Here is an 18691-nt window from a genome sequence, read left to right as displayed (position 1 = left end):
CTTCACCTGGGGGGGGCACGGGAGAACATTCAGGGAGGGCATAGCTGGGGCCTGAGCCATCCCTCATTGGAGGTGAAGAGGGAGCGCTACCCAGCACCGCTCCTGGCCCTGGAGTGCTGGCCTCTGCCTTGAGCCCTGGCTGCTGCCCCAGCGCCTGGACTCCAGCTATGACAACAGTCTCGGGTCCCTTAGTCCTGTCCCTGTCCCCCCTCCCAGAGCCGCAGCTCTGCTTCCCAGTTGTTCAAAACTTCCATTTAACTGTAGGAGCTGAACCACCAATTAAGTCTTTTGAAATTTGGACAAAGGGCATATTGAGGGCTTATTTACACTTACGGCGGTGCAGCTTGCAGCACTTAGTGAAGACACTACCTATGCCAACAGGAGTTTCCACCAGCGTAGATATTTTACCTCCCGAGGAAGCATTAGGTATGTTGATGGACAAAGCCTACCCATCGACATAGCACTGTCTACACTGGGGGTTAGTTTAATATAACTAGGTCAACTCAGGGCTGCGGATTTTCCAGCACTCATAAGATAGGTAAGTACTTTTCTTATGTAGCAGAATCACAGAGGAGTAAACTGAAGCACACAGATATTAGAAGGTTTGTCCAAAGCTACATAGCAAGTCAGTGCAGAACTGGGAACAAAACTCAAGAATCATTGTTCCCAACCTCCTCCCAAGTACTAGACTGCATTTCCTCCAAAAGCCAATAAGGAATGCGCTGCCCTGTTGGGGAAATAAAACCAAATCACATAAATGAAAAAAGCCTTTCCGAAATTAAATGTAAAAAGGATCAAAAACTTGGAGCTTCATTCTAAGAGATTTTACAATCCAAAGCAGATCCAGAAGCAGAAAATATTGACTGGAAGAAGCTGAGTTCTTCAGAGTTGTTTCAATAGGACTACTTATGGAATGAGGTGTTACTCAACAAAAGGGCAGCAGACCCAGCCTCTTATTGTTTCCAAACTTGCGAGCATATGAAAACATTACTATATTTTATCACTACTGCACTGAGTTCCAGTACACACACGTGTTTTTTTTGTTTTGGTATGGAATGGGAGCTTGCAGATTACTTTCTTATGCCTGATTCAGACATTCAATTTCTCCCCCAGTCAAAGCAAAGGCATTAAGATATGAGCAAAAGATATTTCCTTATAGTAATTTATATAATTGGAAGAAACCATAGTGACTTATAAACTCTGAATAATCATACTAGAACATAGTTTAAAAGAAACTATGGTGGCTTACAATCACCCAAGTAGCTATATGAAAAAGCCTTTGGCTAATACCTTGCCTTGGCAGGGAGAAAAACTGAATTTATCATTCTATTTCATAGACAGATACAGGAGAGAAATCCAAGAATACCCATCACCTTTTAAACTTTCCCTATCAATCCCTACATCACTGGTCTTCTGCATAAGACAGCTTTCAGAAGACTTATTTTAAACTAGGTAACCTCAAAAATCCTTGGAATACATCACTAGCCTGGGACAATGGTACCTGGAATGTGAACCTTTACCTCTCCCAAACAGCTATTCATAAACACAGGGGGGGAAATATAAATATACCCAGAATGATCATCAGAAGTTCTTGCTCTGAGATGGGGTGGTCGACCTGTGGCTCCAGAACCACATGAAGCTCTTCAGAAGTTAATATGCAGCTTCTTATGTAGGAACCAACTCCAGGGCTGGAGCTACGGACGCCAACTTTCCAATGTGCCAGAGGGTGCTCATTGCTCAGGCCCTGCCCCCATTCCATCCTGCCTCTTCCCCTGTTATGCCCTTACTCCTCCCACTCCCCCGCAGAGCCTCCTGCATGTCACAGCTGATCGGGAGACGAGGGGAAGGCACTGATTGGCGGGGCTGCTGGTGGGTGGGAGGCACTGGGAGCTGGGGGTGAGGAGCTTATGGGGGGCTGCTGATGTATTATTTTGGCTCTTTGGCAAATGTACATTGGTAAATTCTGGCTCCTTCTCAGGGTCAGGTTGGCCACCCCCTGCTCTAAGACAATTAGACAGTATTAACACAGGTTAGGTGTGCCAGGAGTCTCTGAAAGCAGACGAAGATTTGAAGAATTTGTTACTGCAAATTTTATGGTGATATTGAATACAAGATTCAATAAGACGTGGCATAATAAAACACTATGAAAGCTTTTAAAAAATTTTTTAGGAAAGCACAACATAGTAAGTCTGCATTTCAGCTATACATACAATCCTCTTGGATCTTTGTTAAAGTGCATCTTATTACAATGCTTTTTCATGATTCACCACTTCTGGGAAGGGTGCCTGACAGATCTGCAACTTTAGGAGGAGCTAGATATTTTCCACATATTACAGTACTGCATTGCAACTGCTATCAAAAAGTGAAATATGAAAAAGTTAAGTGTAGTGAATATGATTAAAATTAAGTTAAAAAAACTAACTTTGAAATGAGAATTGCTATTCTGCTTGAATGTTGAATTCTGATGAACGTTGTTACTAAGATAAGCTTTGGAATATATTTGCAGCGTATGTATGAAGTGCATATATACATTTTTAAGCCCAACACTTACGGGACTACTTACATCAAAAGTAGCGAGACCCAAGCAGAAAACAACCCAGAATCAAACACAGCAAGGTGAATCAATTTTTAATATAGTATGAAGGCAAAAGTGCTCAATATATTGTCTAGTTCATTCTGGATGTGAATGATAGCTCTGAAAGCTTTAGACCAGTGGAAAAGTTTTATTTTTCTTGTCTGCTTGTGGCTTTAAGGATAAAAAGTTTAGGTTCAAAAAAATGACTGCATCCCCCAGTGCACAATTCATCCAATTCTGGATAGCAGTCTTTGGGCATTCCTGATAGGTTTTAGGTCAAGTGCATTTTAGGGGTCTCTCTCAGAAGTCCCTGTAACTGTATAATCTTGCTTAAAGAGAACTAGAATAAGAGGTTGATGAAAGTACTCAAAGCTATTGCTTGTATTCATTATTTAAAATAGTATGGTATGTTCTGGCAATGTAAGTGCAAAGCCAAGCAATAGTCACCCAGGATATTCTGAGTCTTCTTTGGATCAAAGACCAGTAATTTAACTGGCCAACATATTTAGTAACAGACCTTGACTTCAGCTCTTTCCAGTGTTTGCAACTTACAATTTCTTCCTGTTATATTACATAACTGTATGTATTTTATCCAATAGATATAATGGGCCAACTCTCTCTCTCAAGTACACAAGCACAATCCCACTGAGTTCAATAGGTAGGAAAAGGAAGAAAATTTGGCCTAATATGAACTTTAATATGACTATCAATTGTGTTATATACAAAAGCTCTCTATTTCAAGTAGACAATTATAACTAGTATATTTAAGAAAAATGAGGTATCCTAACCTATGATTTCTGTTCATAGTGTTGTGTGTAATTTAGAATGGCATGTTTACTATAAATGGGATTTAAACACCTTCCTGGCCCCGTTAGCTCAAGCCCAACATCCTGGGATTCAAGACCTCTCAGTAAAATCAATGGCTAGCTGCCTTAGTCTCCTAGAAAATAAAGCACCACCAGAAGTTTATTGCATATAATTTTTGCACACCTATTTCAGATGGAACAAGTGTTCCTACAAAAACGTGAACACGTAAGTTGTCACAGAGAAAAGAGGTGTTAGAAGCACAAATCCTTGATTTGTGAGTCTTATAACAAAACCTTTAGACCAAAGACTTATTTCCGTTTCACTTGCCCTAACAGAAAGGCCTTTAGAAAGGCCTAAAAAAAATGCTCTCATGTAAGACTTAATTTATTGACTTTCCATATAATTTTCATTCTCCACTTAATTATCAAAAACTGTATAAAACTGTTTATGTATAAACAAGGGCTTGACTCCAATCCAGTCTATTTTAACTTCCTACTTGATCTTGTCATGTTTTCATATTGACAAATTTGTAACATCGCAACTATTACTAAGGTGAAATGCTGTTTGTACCACTGTTATTTCAAGTTCTTTCCAAAGTGAAAGTCTCCTTCAAAATAAATTTCTTATCAGTGACATACAAAGCAAAAAAGGAGCTTTTGTCCTTTTTACTTCTTTATGATGTAGATTAGAATACAAGCTTGAAACTACTTTTAAGAACCAAATGAGTTTTGAATGTTAAAAAATAGGTTAAGTCTTGTCAGCCCTGAAAGACTACAGTAATTGAAGAAATGGCAAGACAATGACATCAAAAGAATGAAAGCTGAGCAATTGGGGCTAAAGTCAGGCTTTTCTCTTTAATTCAGTCCTTTTTACAACTTAAAGCAAAATAAGGCACAAAGAGGTCACCCTAAGTTTTACACTTGTGTTTTTCCATTTGACAACTACTAATTGCCCCCCATGTTTCTAACGAAACCAAAATAATAATGGTTCTTTGACTACCTTCAGTGATGACACAACATCTTTCTCTGGAATTCCTCAAACCCCGTCTCCTCATCTCTCTCTCTCCTTCCCTCCCGCAACTGAAGGTCAGTCCATCAGCACCACTCTCAACCTGGCTAGAATTGTTCCCGAAGAGCAATGTCAAGCATTTCCTCCCCTAGTGGAGATGAACAAACTTGGTCATTTCTCCAGTGAGCAAAAGCATTAAGTCAATAGAGTATCATTATCTGATACCAGAGACGAGTCTGACTTTGCTGTACCCTCTGGCCCTGCTAATCTAGAAGCAAACTAGAAATGTGCTACAGCAGCATGGTAGTGCATTGTGCAAGATCCTCAGGCTGGTTTTGAAATAGTTTGATTAGTTTGCTGCTGCAGAATCAGCAGGAAGAACTTGTTATTGACATTCGGTCTCAGAGAATGGATTTTTTATGTACAGTCTGATGATGAAGTGTTGGGAGTCTTCTATTTTTTAAAAACTGATATTTATAAGCTGGAGGATAGTCTAATATTTTAAGAATCAAATTTTGGGCCTAAACTACATCAGAGCATCCCCTTAATTGTGTTGACCTTCAATGCCATTAGTATTAACCAGAATACTTGAAGAACGGTTTGTATGAGAACAGAAAGTATACTATCATTCTTGACCAAATAGTATATACAGACATAACTAGACAGGTCAAAGCAAGAGAGGTGTATTGATATCAGATAGTCTTAATTAAATCCTTTTAGGATTCTAAGTTGCATACAGCCCTCTGCAACTTTACTTGCTGAAAACTTTTAAAAGATTTGTATTCACCTAAGACAACCACCATGGTAGGGGGATGCGTATGCTTTAAAATCTGTACTTCATTGAAAATTTTCCAGGCAATCATCCTAAATAATACTTTAAGACTTCAATATGGGGCAGAAGATAAAGGAAGGTTTGGAGCAAGAAAGCCCATATTACATCTCTCTCTACTGAGGACATGTAACAGGCTCTCACACAGTTCCTTTAATCCGCTATACAGCACAGGGCACCAGAAAAATCCAGCTTGCACTCCTGAATTAAGAGATCACATTTTCCACCACTTTTAGAAAGGTTTTTTGTTCCGCAAGCAAAAGTAAAGGTTCTCTCAAGAATCCACGTGGTCAGTTATGTTAGGTGGTAAAGATCTGGCAATACTGCTGATTCACATAAAGTCAGTAAAAAAAGGAGTGTATTGTACATACACTATACAGACAGTGACGGTACAAGCCCTATTCTCTTTATACAACTATTTTGCTACATATAAATGATGGATTTCACTCTGACAATTTTATAGTTTCATTTTTAAATGAAACTATCTAGAATGTACACACAATCCCAATCTTGGAGTAAATGAAACAGAAGGAAATACAGTACATGTATCATTATATACTGGCCTGAAATTCTTAAATCATTTGTTCCCTTGGCCTACGAGAACTCTATGCAGAAGAACACAGACCACAGATGATAGGGAAAAGTAGTGAAATTAATGCAAGACCTACACACTGGACTGAACTCTGCACAGATGCAATCGCTCCTCCCTTATACAATCCAACTGAATAGTTGACATGATTGCATGGAATATACATCAGTACAGAATTTGATCTTTTGTACAGCAGACAGCACAATGGTCGCCACCCTGATTGGTGCCTCTAGAGATAACTAGAATACCAACAATATGGCCTAGCAATCTGTTTGTCAACTCCTGAAAGGAACAGAAACTCTTGCAGTGATGTTTCTGAAGGAAAAATCATGAAAGCAAGACTATATTAAAATACTAGGCTTCAACAGTAGTGAGGTTCAAAGAGATAATATAATAAAAATAAGAATAGCGCCCAAGAGAAGCAGGGAATATTCTCTGGTAAAATGATGCAAGTCCAAGTGTGATATATAAGTCTTAAAACCTCTGCATTGGCAAATGTCAAATGAGTTCAGACATCTAGGCCAAGAGCTCCAGTGTTTTGTTAAAGTCATCTTCCTTGCAGACAGTCTGCATGCCAACATCCCATTCATATCTCGTGACATGACAGCAGTGTTAATACAGCCCTTAATGTTATTTCATCCTGTTACGTCTACTATATCATACTGGTCCAATATATGAACATTAGCAGATGAACTCGGAAAATTAAGTGGCATCTTCAGAAAGAAAGGAATAGTTTATATAGGCTATTGGTACTAAACAAGGTTGCAGAAAAAGACATAGAAAGCTCCTGAACTGTATCTGCTGGACAGGATTCAGAAGTGTCCTCTCACAGATGCTACTACTGAACTGAGAAGCCAAGACATTTAACATGTGCAGAGTGTGGTGTGATCAAAACTTAGCATTTTTTGTTCACCTAGTTATGTTTCACACAGATAAAGAGTAACTGACTTGCCTTAGAATAAAGTAGAGTCAAGTGAGTGTTTTCAAAGTTACTTCCCTGAAAAACAGCACATTCTGCATGATAACGTGTATACTCTGGAGCAAATGTCACAGTTACTAAGCACTGATGAAAGATTAAGACTATATTTGCCTTCCTAACAGCTGCTTCTGCCAACACCAGGATTAAGAAAGCATCTTTATGCCAAACTCCAAAATCTAAAAAGAGAGTTTAAACAGGTGATAAACATGGGTAATGTAAATCTGAAAAGCTGTCTGGACACTGGGAGATATGAGAAACAGTGGCCAACTGAAGTATCCATTTTCCTAGTGGTATTATCTGTTTGGAGGATTTAAGGTAAGGTTGTCATAGGAAAAATGGAGACAAGCTGATATTTCTGTATTGTGAACACTTAATTACAAAAAGGTTTTCCCCCTCTTGAAATATCCCAATCAGTACTATTTGCACACATACCTCGAAGAATTCTCTCCTCATGGCAACGTAGAAAGTCCCAGATTCTAACAGTGCCGTCGTCAGAGCATGTAGCAAATTTATTATCCGTGGGTGAGAAACTGTTACATGAAGACACACAGCAGGGGAAAGAAGTCAGCATTTAACAGAATATCTATGCTTCGCAGACAGGGCAAAAATAAATTGTAAGGTGTTAGACATTGAAAGAGGCATTTGAACATAGGGGCCACTAATGAAACATACATAGTGTCTGCCATTTGACACATATCCATCAGAAGACTTTGAATTTAGTTTAGGATTTAATTCTGCATTTTGATCCCCAGTCAAGTGGGAAAATCCAGAATTTATATTTAGCACTATCCTACCTATTACTGTATACAGCAGCACCTTCTCTGTGAGACCAGCAGCAACACGAAACTGACTTAATAGCAACTGCAGCCCTAGACTTTCACACTGTTGATCGTGGTAAAGCGACACTGTGCAGAAGCATGGGGGAGAGCTCTAAGAAAATTTCCTCTTCAGCCACAGGTGCCTTGCAGCAAGACAAGCAAAAATAAGGGAAGGTGGGAAATAGGAAGATGCTACTGCTACTAGCAGTTGGATTGGTTGCTGAAAAATTCTTATATAAAACATGTTCCACACATATGAAAAAGAACAGAGGGAAGATTTTCCCCTCTGTGAAATGAAGTTAGAATTCTACAACCATGGAAGATGCTTCCAAATTTATCAATATTGCTTGATGAAAGCCACTGGGAAAAGTGTGAGGTTATTTAGCCACTTGATTAAGGTCAGACCATCTCCAGCAACTGACAAGCAGCCACTTCCATTCTGGTGCAGCGAATGACCAAGGAAGAGTCTCTGTTCAGTTAATTCAACAGCAATCCCCTTGAAATCCTGGATCTTTATGATCGGGAAGGGGCTTATTGTTGGAGAAATTCAGGGTATGGACTTGATACACTAAACCAATAACTGCATCCAATGTGCGCATGTCTTGTAAATCAAACTGTCAAGAAATTCTGAATCTTATCAGAGGGAAAGTGGTGACCTCAATAGAAAGTGTTTCTGTGGCAGTGAACCTCTTACCACCACGGGGCAGCACTCCAGTCTGAAAAAACACTGCTTTAGATTTATTTTGGGTCTGCAGCTCCTCTTCAGGTTTACTTTAAAAAACATTTCTTCTCTTTACACATCTTACTAAAAGATTCATCCATATTTACTTTAGAAACATCTTTCATATACAACTCACTGAAAATATCACTTAACTCCATTTTTATATAAAATACACATTTGCACAACTGCGGTATCAACACTGAATCAAGAAAATGTCCTACAATCTTCTTTTCAATGGTCTGCTTACAGCTTCAAAGCTTAAGAACCCATTCAATGTTAACATTAGACTTCTGGATGTGGCACTCTGTGTGGGTCTTCAGTATTAGTGGAAACCTTGGCCTCACCAAGCCAAGCAGTTCTTCATTTTATTTAGTCTTTTTTTTATTATTATTATTATTATTTTGTGAGAACTATGTAGGTGTTTTGTTTCTGAAGGTTTTATATTTTATTCAGTTAGATTATTAAAGACTGAATTCTTTATTTGGAATGAAATTGTCTTACACAGTCCGTATAAAAAGGAATAACTGATACACATCGTCACCATATATAAATGAAAAGAATACCAGTGCAAAATGCGGCAGACAAATACATCTCTAACATATTGCAGAGGCAGATACTGGGACAATACTATTTCAGAAAGTTGCCAGCAAAACGGTGAGAATGTGGAAACAAAAGAAAATATTGTGTTTACTTGGAGCATGAAGTTTCCCAGAATCTGACAGAACCCATGCATCTCTGCACCCAGAATACACTTAGAGAACAGTCTAATTATGGAAATAGGTACTACAGAAAATGGTATATTGTGTATAAACCTGGCCTCTCTAATCGCCTCCTTATGTGCCTGGAACATCTTGACGTTGTTCATGTTGGACTGCCAGTATTTCACATATCCCCCGTGGTCTGCTGTCAGCATCCACATATCATTGTGAGACCATGTCATGGCCCTTACAGGGCTGTCGTGAGCCTGAGGAGTCAAAAATAAAACTTCTAACAAATACGTTCAAATGTTACCTAACCCACATGAACACAAAATTCATTCAGAAGATGTACATTTAACATTTCTGACAAGGGAATGAAAGAAATGGAGAATATTCAGATCTGCAAGCTCCTCAGGGAGAGACTATTTTATGTTTCTTGCACAGTGCAGTGCACAATTTACTTGTGAAGAGCTTAAGCCCGGCTAGATCAGTTGGTAGAGCATCAGACTCTTAATCTGAGGGTTCAAGCCCCTGTGTGGGCACTGAAGGGAAATAGCTCAGTGGCTTGAGCACTGGCCTGCTAAATCCAGGCTTGCAAGTTCAATCCTTAAGGGAGCCACTTAAGGATCTGGGACAAAAATCAAAACTTGGTCCTGCTAGTGAAGGCAGGGGGCTGAACTCTATGACCTTGCAGGATCCCTTCCACTTCTATGAGACAGGTATATCTCCATATATAAAATACTTGCACTGTGTCTCCAATACTTAAAACATATTAAATCCCCACCATATTCCCTTGAAAACAAGTCAGAAATATTATCTCTATAGTTCAGACAGGGAGGTGCAGCTCAAAACATTAAACAATTGCCCAAGATCACAACAGGAGTCAGGGACTGCGCAGGTGAAGCACTCAGGTGCCCCTAGCTCTCAGGACTGAATGTAGTCCACTAGCCAACGATCAGTACGTGGAGATGCATGACTACAATATTCTTTACAATCTCAGAGAAAGATGCAGACAGCTTGCTGGATGCAGTTACCTGTAATATTGTTTCAAAATTGAAAGTCAATCCATTCCACAAGGTGAACTCTCCACTAGAAGCCCCAGTGACCAAGCGCCTCCCTTCAGGAGTCCACTGCAAGAGAAAAATTGAATTACATTGTATAGACAGTGCCCAGACACCTTTCCTGTATCCTTCAGCATTGCTAAAATACAAGTGCCTACATGAGATTATAAAGCATTTGGATTTATAAAGTGACTCTGTACTGGAAGGTAGGAAGGGAAGAAAGAAAAAAAAAAAAAGGAAAAGAAAAGATGGTAGTCAAAGGATATAGGGCTTTTCATCTCTAGGTCACCAGTTCAAATTCAGCCCAAAACACTAGTGACCAGGAGTTATCAGAAGGTGGCTGTCAAGTCACCTATCTGAAAGGAGTTTGATGGCTTCAATCCAGTTCTAGTGAACAGGTGTCCTCATCAAACAGGCCACTACTACTAGAATCCTGGCACCCTTGCAGGCAAGCTAGTAGATTGCAAGGATTGAATAGGCATGGTGACTGAACTACTCTCTTCCTTCGAGCTGGTTCCCTCAAGATAATGTTTAGACACATTGGTACAAAATAAAGTTGAGAAAATTAGACTGAAGGTGAAATATGTACAAATCAAACAGTGAATAAATTGATTAATTATTCCAGGGTTCCTAGAATCCTCTGTAGAAAAGATGATGATGTCAGTCCAAGTTTTGAAATAGCCTTGGGGTGCCCAAGACCTGGAATCCTGCACAATGGTTTTACTTAGAAACATTTCTAGTTTTATCTTGCCATTCTAATTTTATTACAAATATTTCGCAGTTAACTAATCACACCTGGGAACAAATCTTCTAGCCCAGGCCCACATAATACTCACCCTGACAACAAACACTGGGCATTTTACTTTATTGGTAGATGTCCTAACAAATTTTGTTGTTACAGCATTCATAGGATTATTCAGCATTCCTATAGGAGGGACCAGCTGTAAATGAGGAAAGAAAAGAATTTTAGCAACAACGTTTCAACCTGCATCTTGGGAAAGAAGCAAGAAAAGCAGAGGCCCAGAAGGCTCATTTCTGGAAAAACAAGCATTTGACTGTAGGAATCAATCAATCAAACATGTTCAGAGTTTGAAATCAGCAGATACTACTTTCACCGTCTCAGGAACACAGACACCATCATCTCATCAAATGCAACTAACCTTTCAACACCTGAACTTTAGCAATTTCACTTCACTAGAAGAGGACTGAAAGAGTCCATTAACCTTCAGGCTCTCTTCTTGGGACAAAAAGGTTCCTTTAGTGCAGGGGAACATAGCATGAAGATGCCCTCTAAGTCACCTCTCAAGTGCAAATAGAGAACTTTGGTATACAGAGGCAGAATCCTACTTTTCAGTAGAAGAGTTTTAGCAACTACAATAAGAGCTTCAGAAGCATATATAAAGATTTGCACTTACATCATTATAATATCCCGCATCAGGCTGAATTGCCCGCATATCTCGCTGGTCTCTCTGCCATACTCTATTCTGGAAAGAAAAAAATAGTTATTATTGCTGTATTCCAGTGTTATTGAACAAAAACTAGGAAGAATTACACAGACTGCATATTTGGAAGCTTCAATATCCACTGCATAAGTTTCAGAACAAATCCAGTATAAAATTTTGGGCTTCAGGAAACTAGTAGATTTTACATTATGTAAGATGAAGGAGGATAGAGGTAGATTATAAGGAAAACGTAAGTCAGAAGAATGATTAATATATAAACACAACTATGTCCAAAAGTGTGACTGGGGCCCATTGATTTCCATTTATTTATTCACTGAAAGTAGATGTTCTGCATAAAAATACTAACGTGGCAGTGATCCTGTGTTTAATGTCCTGCATTACTAAAAGAGACACATAAGCCTGGCCTCTTGGTTTCTCGGCCACAAAGAATTGTATACTCCTGCTCAACCTCTTTAAGAGCTTTGGCTCTGCAGTGACCCCTTGAAGCAGGGTGCTGGTGCAAAAGCACCTAATTAGCCCTGCCCAGTCAGCTCCAAACAAGGGAAGCATGTTGGGGCTGATGGACAAGGCCTGATGCTGGCCTGATAAGCCAAGGGCTATAAAGGCTGGGAGGGAGCCAGAAGGCATGATACAGCCAGGGAGAAGTCAGTCAGGGAGGGAACTGGAGGCCTCCTAGCTGAAGGCTGACTCTGCCTGTAAAGGAGGTGACTAATCCTGTAAAGCTTCTATACAGATGGAAATTGGTGGTGGAACAACTTTAAGTAAATAAAGACACAGGTGTTGCACAATCTTGAAACCTCTCTGAGCCTTACTGGGGGCAGCAAGAGGGCCCCAGGAAGAGGGGCGGATCTTGAACCCTGTTACACCCGTTTACCTAATGTAAGAGATGTATTGATGACCTCTAAACTAAAAAGAGAGTTCCATCCATTTCTATGGTTGGGGCACCAAGAGCAGACAGTGTAGTCAAAGGGATGGGGTTTGAAAGGCCAGAAGACATTAAAAAAAATTGCTTCCAATATATAGGATATTCTATACTGCCAATCATAACAGTATTCAATTATTAGACATGGCATGATTCACAGCTTGGCAAATTTAAGACTAGCACCCTACTTTAACTTGATATTGTGGGTTCAATCAAGTTTTGACTGTGAATCAAAGTTTAAGCTAGAATTTTAGATAAATATTTTTGGCATGTAATTTCCTGACTGGGATGATTATGATGTGATAAAAAACACGAAAGCCCATGCAACGCCAGTTAAAATTTCAGATCAGTTAAATATGGAGATAGTTTGAACCTGGAATCTTAACTTTTGATGGCATGGGATTCAAAACCTGGCTTTAAATGCTGCTAGGTGGGCATAGGAACCTCTCTTTCAAAATACACACACACTTGCTATACATTTTAAAACATATACCCACATAGCTATATAAGTAAGGGGTGTGAAAAACACACAACCCCTACTAATACAGCTATGCTGACAAAACTCCTGGCACAGACACAGCTATGCTGACAAACGATGGCTTCTGTCAGCATAGCTAACATTGTTTTGGGAGGTGGCTTCCTACATCAGCAGAAAAATTCCTTACATTGGTGTATGCTGCACGTACATGAAATGGTTTTGTCAGCATAAGCTCTTTGGTGTAGACAATGGTACAGTTACCTCTAAGACTATTTTTTAAAATACATCAATACAAATTTGAACTAAAACATGTGTGTGCAAAGTTTCAGGTTTAAAAAAAACAAACAACACAATTTCTCCAGAAATAAAAAGTGATACTGTACTACCAATGTGATGATTTTCTGTTTACCTCAGAGTCAGTTCTTAATAATTATGTGCGCTATCAAAAGCAGCCCACCGGAACACTGCAATAAATTCATTTGTTCATTCTTGAGATATTTTAAACACTACACTTTAGCATATCTTGAAATTGTTAACAGCCATATCTATTTCCTTTTTGTTGTCAAACTATTACAACTGTGGGTTGGCTACAATGGAATGGACACATACAGTTCATTATAATGCTGTCTTTACAATTTGGCAGTTGAGGTTCTGCCAGTGTTCCCATTACATATCTGGGGCTTTACAATTTTCTCATAACATATTTCCACAGAATTAATACTTGAACATGGCACACAAGATCTCACCCTGGAAAAAACATTTATAACAAAACTTAAACGACCAAGAGCTTGTCTACACTGGCAAGTTTCTGCGCAGTAAAGCAGCTTTTTGCGTTCAAACTGCAGATGTGTACACACTGCCAAGACACTTTGTGCACAAAAACTCCTCAGCTGCAGCACTGCAAAAAAAACCCACCTCAACAAGAGTCTTAAAGCTATTTGCGCAGAGGCTCCAGCGCTCTATTGCCAGCGTAGACACTCAATTGCTTTTTGCACTGTAATTGGCCCCTTGAGCTGTCCCATAATGCCTCAAGTGACCGCTCTACTCATTGTTTTGAGCTCGGCTGCCCCAAAGACATGCCTTCCCCCCCTTTCAAAGCACAGTTTCTGACAGCCTGTGTGTGCTGTGCTGGCTGATCTGCTCTGGGCCACAAAGCAAACCATTAATGTGGAATGCTCATGCTATTGAGCACAGAGACAGTATATATCTACCTATGCAGAGAGCCGGAGGCGGGGGGGGGGGGGTCTGATGTCAGGGTTTCCTCCTTCCCCCAGGACTGGTTGCTTCCTGCCACTGTCTGAACTTACAAGACAGCATATTGACACACTGTACCCCAAAACACACTGTCTCTCTCCCTTACACACACACACACCCGCCTCCCCACCCACCCCCCGGCCCCTTCAGTTGAAAAGCAGCTGGCAATGTAGTAGAATACCTATGGAACAATGGGATTGGGAAACCTGGATCATATAACACTGTGTCTGTCCCATGAGGCGCTGCAAACCCTTCCCAAAGCACCCTACGGCCACTTGCACAGTGGGATAGCTACTACAATGCACTGCTGTCTTTGCTACTGCAAGAGCTGCTAATGTGGATGCACTCCAGCGTTCTAATAAAAGTGGTATAACGTGTGGCGCAAAAACTTGCCTGCATAGACATACCCCAAGTAATCTGGAAAGCCAAGTGGGTATTTTTTTCTTGGAAAGATATCTTCCACAGTATTTGGTTCAAAGTAGTCTCAGCCATTAGGACTGTATAAGGTGGTTCACAGACTTGTGGCACAAGTAGCTTATATTACAGTTTTTTTCATTCAAGGAGGCAGCTGAATAGAAAATGACAACTACTTTTCTGTTGCCCAATATAGACACTCAATCTTTTTTTATCTATCACTTCTTCCCACAAAGAAAAAGTCAAAAGTTGACAAAGAATGATCATATGAATCTTAACATAATTAATGTATGATTTAGGTCAGCTTAAATGTCAAAACAAAGTAATATGTGCAATTCTTGTCCCAAATCAGAATTCACAGAAAAGCTTTATATAACAGCAAATCTTCCACTTCAAATATGCATTAAAGGTTTATTGCTCATTCTGAATAAAGTAACATCTATCCACGGTTCACTGAATCTGTACATTTCTGAAAGAACACTGTCAATTATACATAATCCCCAATTACCCAAACTACTCTGTGAATATACCTGAAATTTGAATAGAGTATCAGAAAACACTATTCAGACTTTGATACAGTAGACTTATTAGACGACTTACCTCCAAATATTTAATTACAGAGGGATTGTAGTCTATGGTTTTCCGGTTCACAGCTTTTCTCATCCGTTTCCCATCAAAAGTAAGCTGCTGCATTGCCTGCTGCTGTGCAAAATCAGGTCTCTTGTAGAACAGCTGCCGAGGTGCCTGGTGCTGGAACCTCGGCATATGGAAAAACCGGGGTGGGGAGCCAATTTCTGTGGCCATGGCGATCTTGTTTCTAAAACACTAAAAGAGGTAAAATATCAGGGAACTGCTGTAATTAAGATATGTTTCTGCTAAAAGTGTTAAAATAAATATCTGGAAATCATTTTACTTGCTCATGTAAACATGGTGTATGAAAGTCTGTCTCTTTTCAGAGAACAGGTTTGCAAATAAGCACCTCCTATTCTTGCTTTGCCTCTCAGCAAGTATCTAACTCAAATCTGTAAATTACAACTTTCAACTTAATTCAGTAAGGTACAGTTTGCATTTAAGGCAGAGAGGAATTTACTGCCAAGACCAGTCCCTGCACCAAGCAAGTCTATGCAGTAGTTCGAAGCGTGTTTCCCAGTGCAGATAGACAGACATATGCTAGCTCAAGCAGAGCTAGTGCATCTGTCTACCCACGCAGGGAAACATGATTTCAGCTGCTATAGAGAAATACACCAAGTTAGCATTCATTGCAGTTTAGAGACAGACAAACCACAGAAAAAAGTATACTCCTAAACAATCAAGACCAGAATAAATTGCCGAGACCAAGTCTTACATTTGCTTTTGAAGAGCAAATATAAACCAAATTGTTGTACGTTTAGAGTCTTGAAATTGCCTCACTAGAGAAAGTCAGTTTTAACTGCCTGATATTTCTAAGCAGTCTTAAAAGAAATACACTTTAAAAAAAAAAAAATGAAATAACATTACAGAAGTCCCTTGAGACAGGAGGATCCAATCCATAGTGAAATTTTTTTTTTTTTTAAAGTGCCATCGAGATATTTAATGTTTAAGATTTGAGAGACAGCAAGGGGAGGGGGAAGAAGAGGATGACACTTAGATACAGAAATAGGATTATGCCACTATTAAGTCTGCTACTGTGCTAGCAGAAGCATAGCAACTCACTTTTGAAAATACACTATAATGCCAGATCAACTTCTCAGTTCAGAAGGGACATTTTTCAATTGCGAGCCCTAACAAATTACTCTGGGTTCTGAAAAAACAAATCTAGATTATTTTCACACACATGTACTTCTACAAGATCAAATTCCGCTTTCAACTACACAATTTATGCAAATACAATTGCACATCTTAGGGTATAATCTTAAAAAAAGATTTTATGCAGATATAACAGAGATCAGGATTTGGTCTACAGTATCCTTTATAACCACTGATGATGCCTGTGTATGAAGAACAGCTCATCTTCAAGCTGCAAGGCAGACAGATTAACAGTGAAAAGTAAATATTTTTTAAATCCTCAATTTTAATCATTTGTTCATAAAACAAATGGTTTTACAGTATGATTTAAATTAAAGTGTTCTCAAAGTCTGAAGAGAAAGCTGCCACAAGGTAAGTTTTGAATTCCACTAAATGAAAAAAAAAAAGTCTTAATATTTTACAAACAAACCTGAAGTTTGATAAGATTTATGCTTAATGGGTATAGGAAGATATCAAAATGTTGACAGTAAGTTTTTAAAATTTCTAGTTCTTAACCACCGGGATTCTTGAAACTTAAAACCAACTCTTTATGAAGTCTCCCTGGCACATACATTTTCTATTGTGGTATGAACATACTAAATTATTATGTTAGGATTGCTCCCAGGTAAAGGATGACTGCTAGCACTGATCTTGCATCTTCAAAGAAAACCTAAAAAGTTTTGGGGAAAGGACTGTCAAGTAGCCAAATACTCAAGAAACTTTTTTAAATAACGTAAGCTTGGGACCTATCAACCTTTACTGTGTCCAACAATTTTGAGATACCTCACAGACAATGTGTTGAAACCTAAAACCTTGCAAACATATAACTGATTTATAGTTAGATAACAATTCTGCTGAGAATGTACAAGACTATTTTAAAATATTCATACGGAATAGAATCTAACATAGTCTTCGCAAGTTTAAGTAGTAAAATACAATTAGATTAAGCAGACATGACTGAATATGTACGGGGACTAAAGGCATTGAATAAGAATGTGCATTTGTAGAATGCTATCAGAAAAAACTGCATTTTGTGTTACAAAATTTCACTGAAAGCAAAACACAACTTCAGCAGTGGGTATGCAAGTTCACTTGCAAATGTGTGGGAAATCAAATAGAAGCCTCTGTGGTGTAACAAAATAGAGGACTCATCAAAATCCAGGCTTCTTATCTAAGGTATCTAATAGGCAGTCTATCAGATACCACTAACAGCTTGGATCCACATGGAAGTCCAAATCCAAAGTAAATGCTCAAAACCCACCTTTAACTATTTTGAGACAAGAGAAAGGAGATGCTAAAACTTCCTCATCAAGTCCTCCAAATATTGCCCTAACACAGGAGGGAACAGAATAAAGTGACTTAAAGTAGATCAGCTCACTCATTCAGATTTTACATCTCTTAAACTCAGTTAACAATACAAATTTCAAAGATCAGATTTTTATTAAAATCTCCAAGTACATCACCACCATACCACAGGTTTAGAAAACTTGTGGCAATTCATATGCATATTTAAAAACAAGGACAGCCAGCACATCCCTCGGCCCACGCCACTTCCTGCAGCCCTCACGAGATGAGGAACCCAAAGGGAAAGACTCGGACTGGCTGGGCAAGGAGATTAGGACTGACTAAGTGAGAATGGGACTAGGACAAGAGATGTCTGAGACAGGCTGGAAAGGACGGAATCAAGCTTAGGGGAAAAGGGCAAAAGAGTCAGTGTCTGCAAGAGCACACTCCCTGAGAGCCTGCAATGGAACCCAACGTGCCCAACCCTCATCATCCCTCTGCTATCAGCAAATATCCGTGAAGCCCATTTGCAAAATCTGTCTCTCATCCACACTCTAGCGCTGGCCCAAGGAGGAGGTCACTAGCACCACTACCAGTTACTCCACTGGCTCACTGGCAGACTTCTGTGCAGGGGATCTAAAAGTTCCAACAATGCTGTGTTGAGCTGTGTAGGTGTTAATATGATGCCACATGATGGAATTTGTTTGCTTTTAAAAAACTAGAAAACTTCATGTAGGGTAAAGAATATTATCGAAAAATAGCATCTGATTACAAAGTTAAAGACTGAATAATAATGCACACATACAAAGGAATCAAATTAAGGTTGCACTATTTTGGCCAAAACTACTAATCCCAATTAACTAAACCAAACCAAAATGAACCCCTCAAACAGACTTAAAAACAGCCTCCTTTTGCAACAAATTGGCTAAATAATTTTTTAAAATCACATCTTACATTAAATTGTTTGAACTTTCTCATGCATTCAAACCCTAACTCTTGAAAAAGAGAAGTCCCTGTTTACGCTTGA

General features: G+C 39.2%; 1 protein-coding gene across 5 annotated transcripts in view; it reads right to left on the bottom strand.

The window, feature by feature from the left end:
- WDR33 (WD repeat domain 33) overlaps positions 1-18691 on the bottom strand; it is a 105406-nt gene that overhangs the window by 62139 nt on the left and 24576 nt on the right. For all 5 annotated transcript variants that reach the window (XM_075068578.1, XM_032764766.2, XM_075068576.1 and 2 more), the window contains exons 2-7: positions 15217-15441; positions 11501-11569; positions 10922-11026; positions 10059-10154; positions 9139-9290; positions 7220-7317 (exon numbers count right to left, since the gene is read on the bottom strand). In XM_075068578.1, the coding sequence (XP_074924679.1) occupies positions 7220-7317; positions 9139-9290; positions 10059-10154; positions 10922-11026; positions 11501-11569; positions 15217-15420 (724 nt within the window). In that variant the 5' untranslated portion in view covers positions 15421-15441. The remainder of the gene's footprint in view (positions 1-7219; positions 7318-9138; positions 9291-10058; positions 10155-10921; positions 11027-11500; positions 11570-15216; positions 15442-18691) is intronic.

Source organism: Chelonoidis abingdonii, chromosome 8, assembly GCF_003597395.2.
Source record: "Chelonoidis abingdonii isolate Lonesome George chromosome 8, CheloAbing_2.0, whole genome shotgun sequence".
Taxonomy (NCBI): Eukaryota; Metazoa; Chordata; order Testudines; family Testudinidae; genus Chelonoidis; species Chelonoidis abingdonii.
Note: the sequence above shows the minus strand (reverse complement) of the source record. Positions and strands in the feature narration are given on the sequence as shown.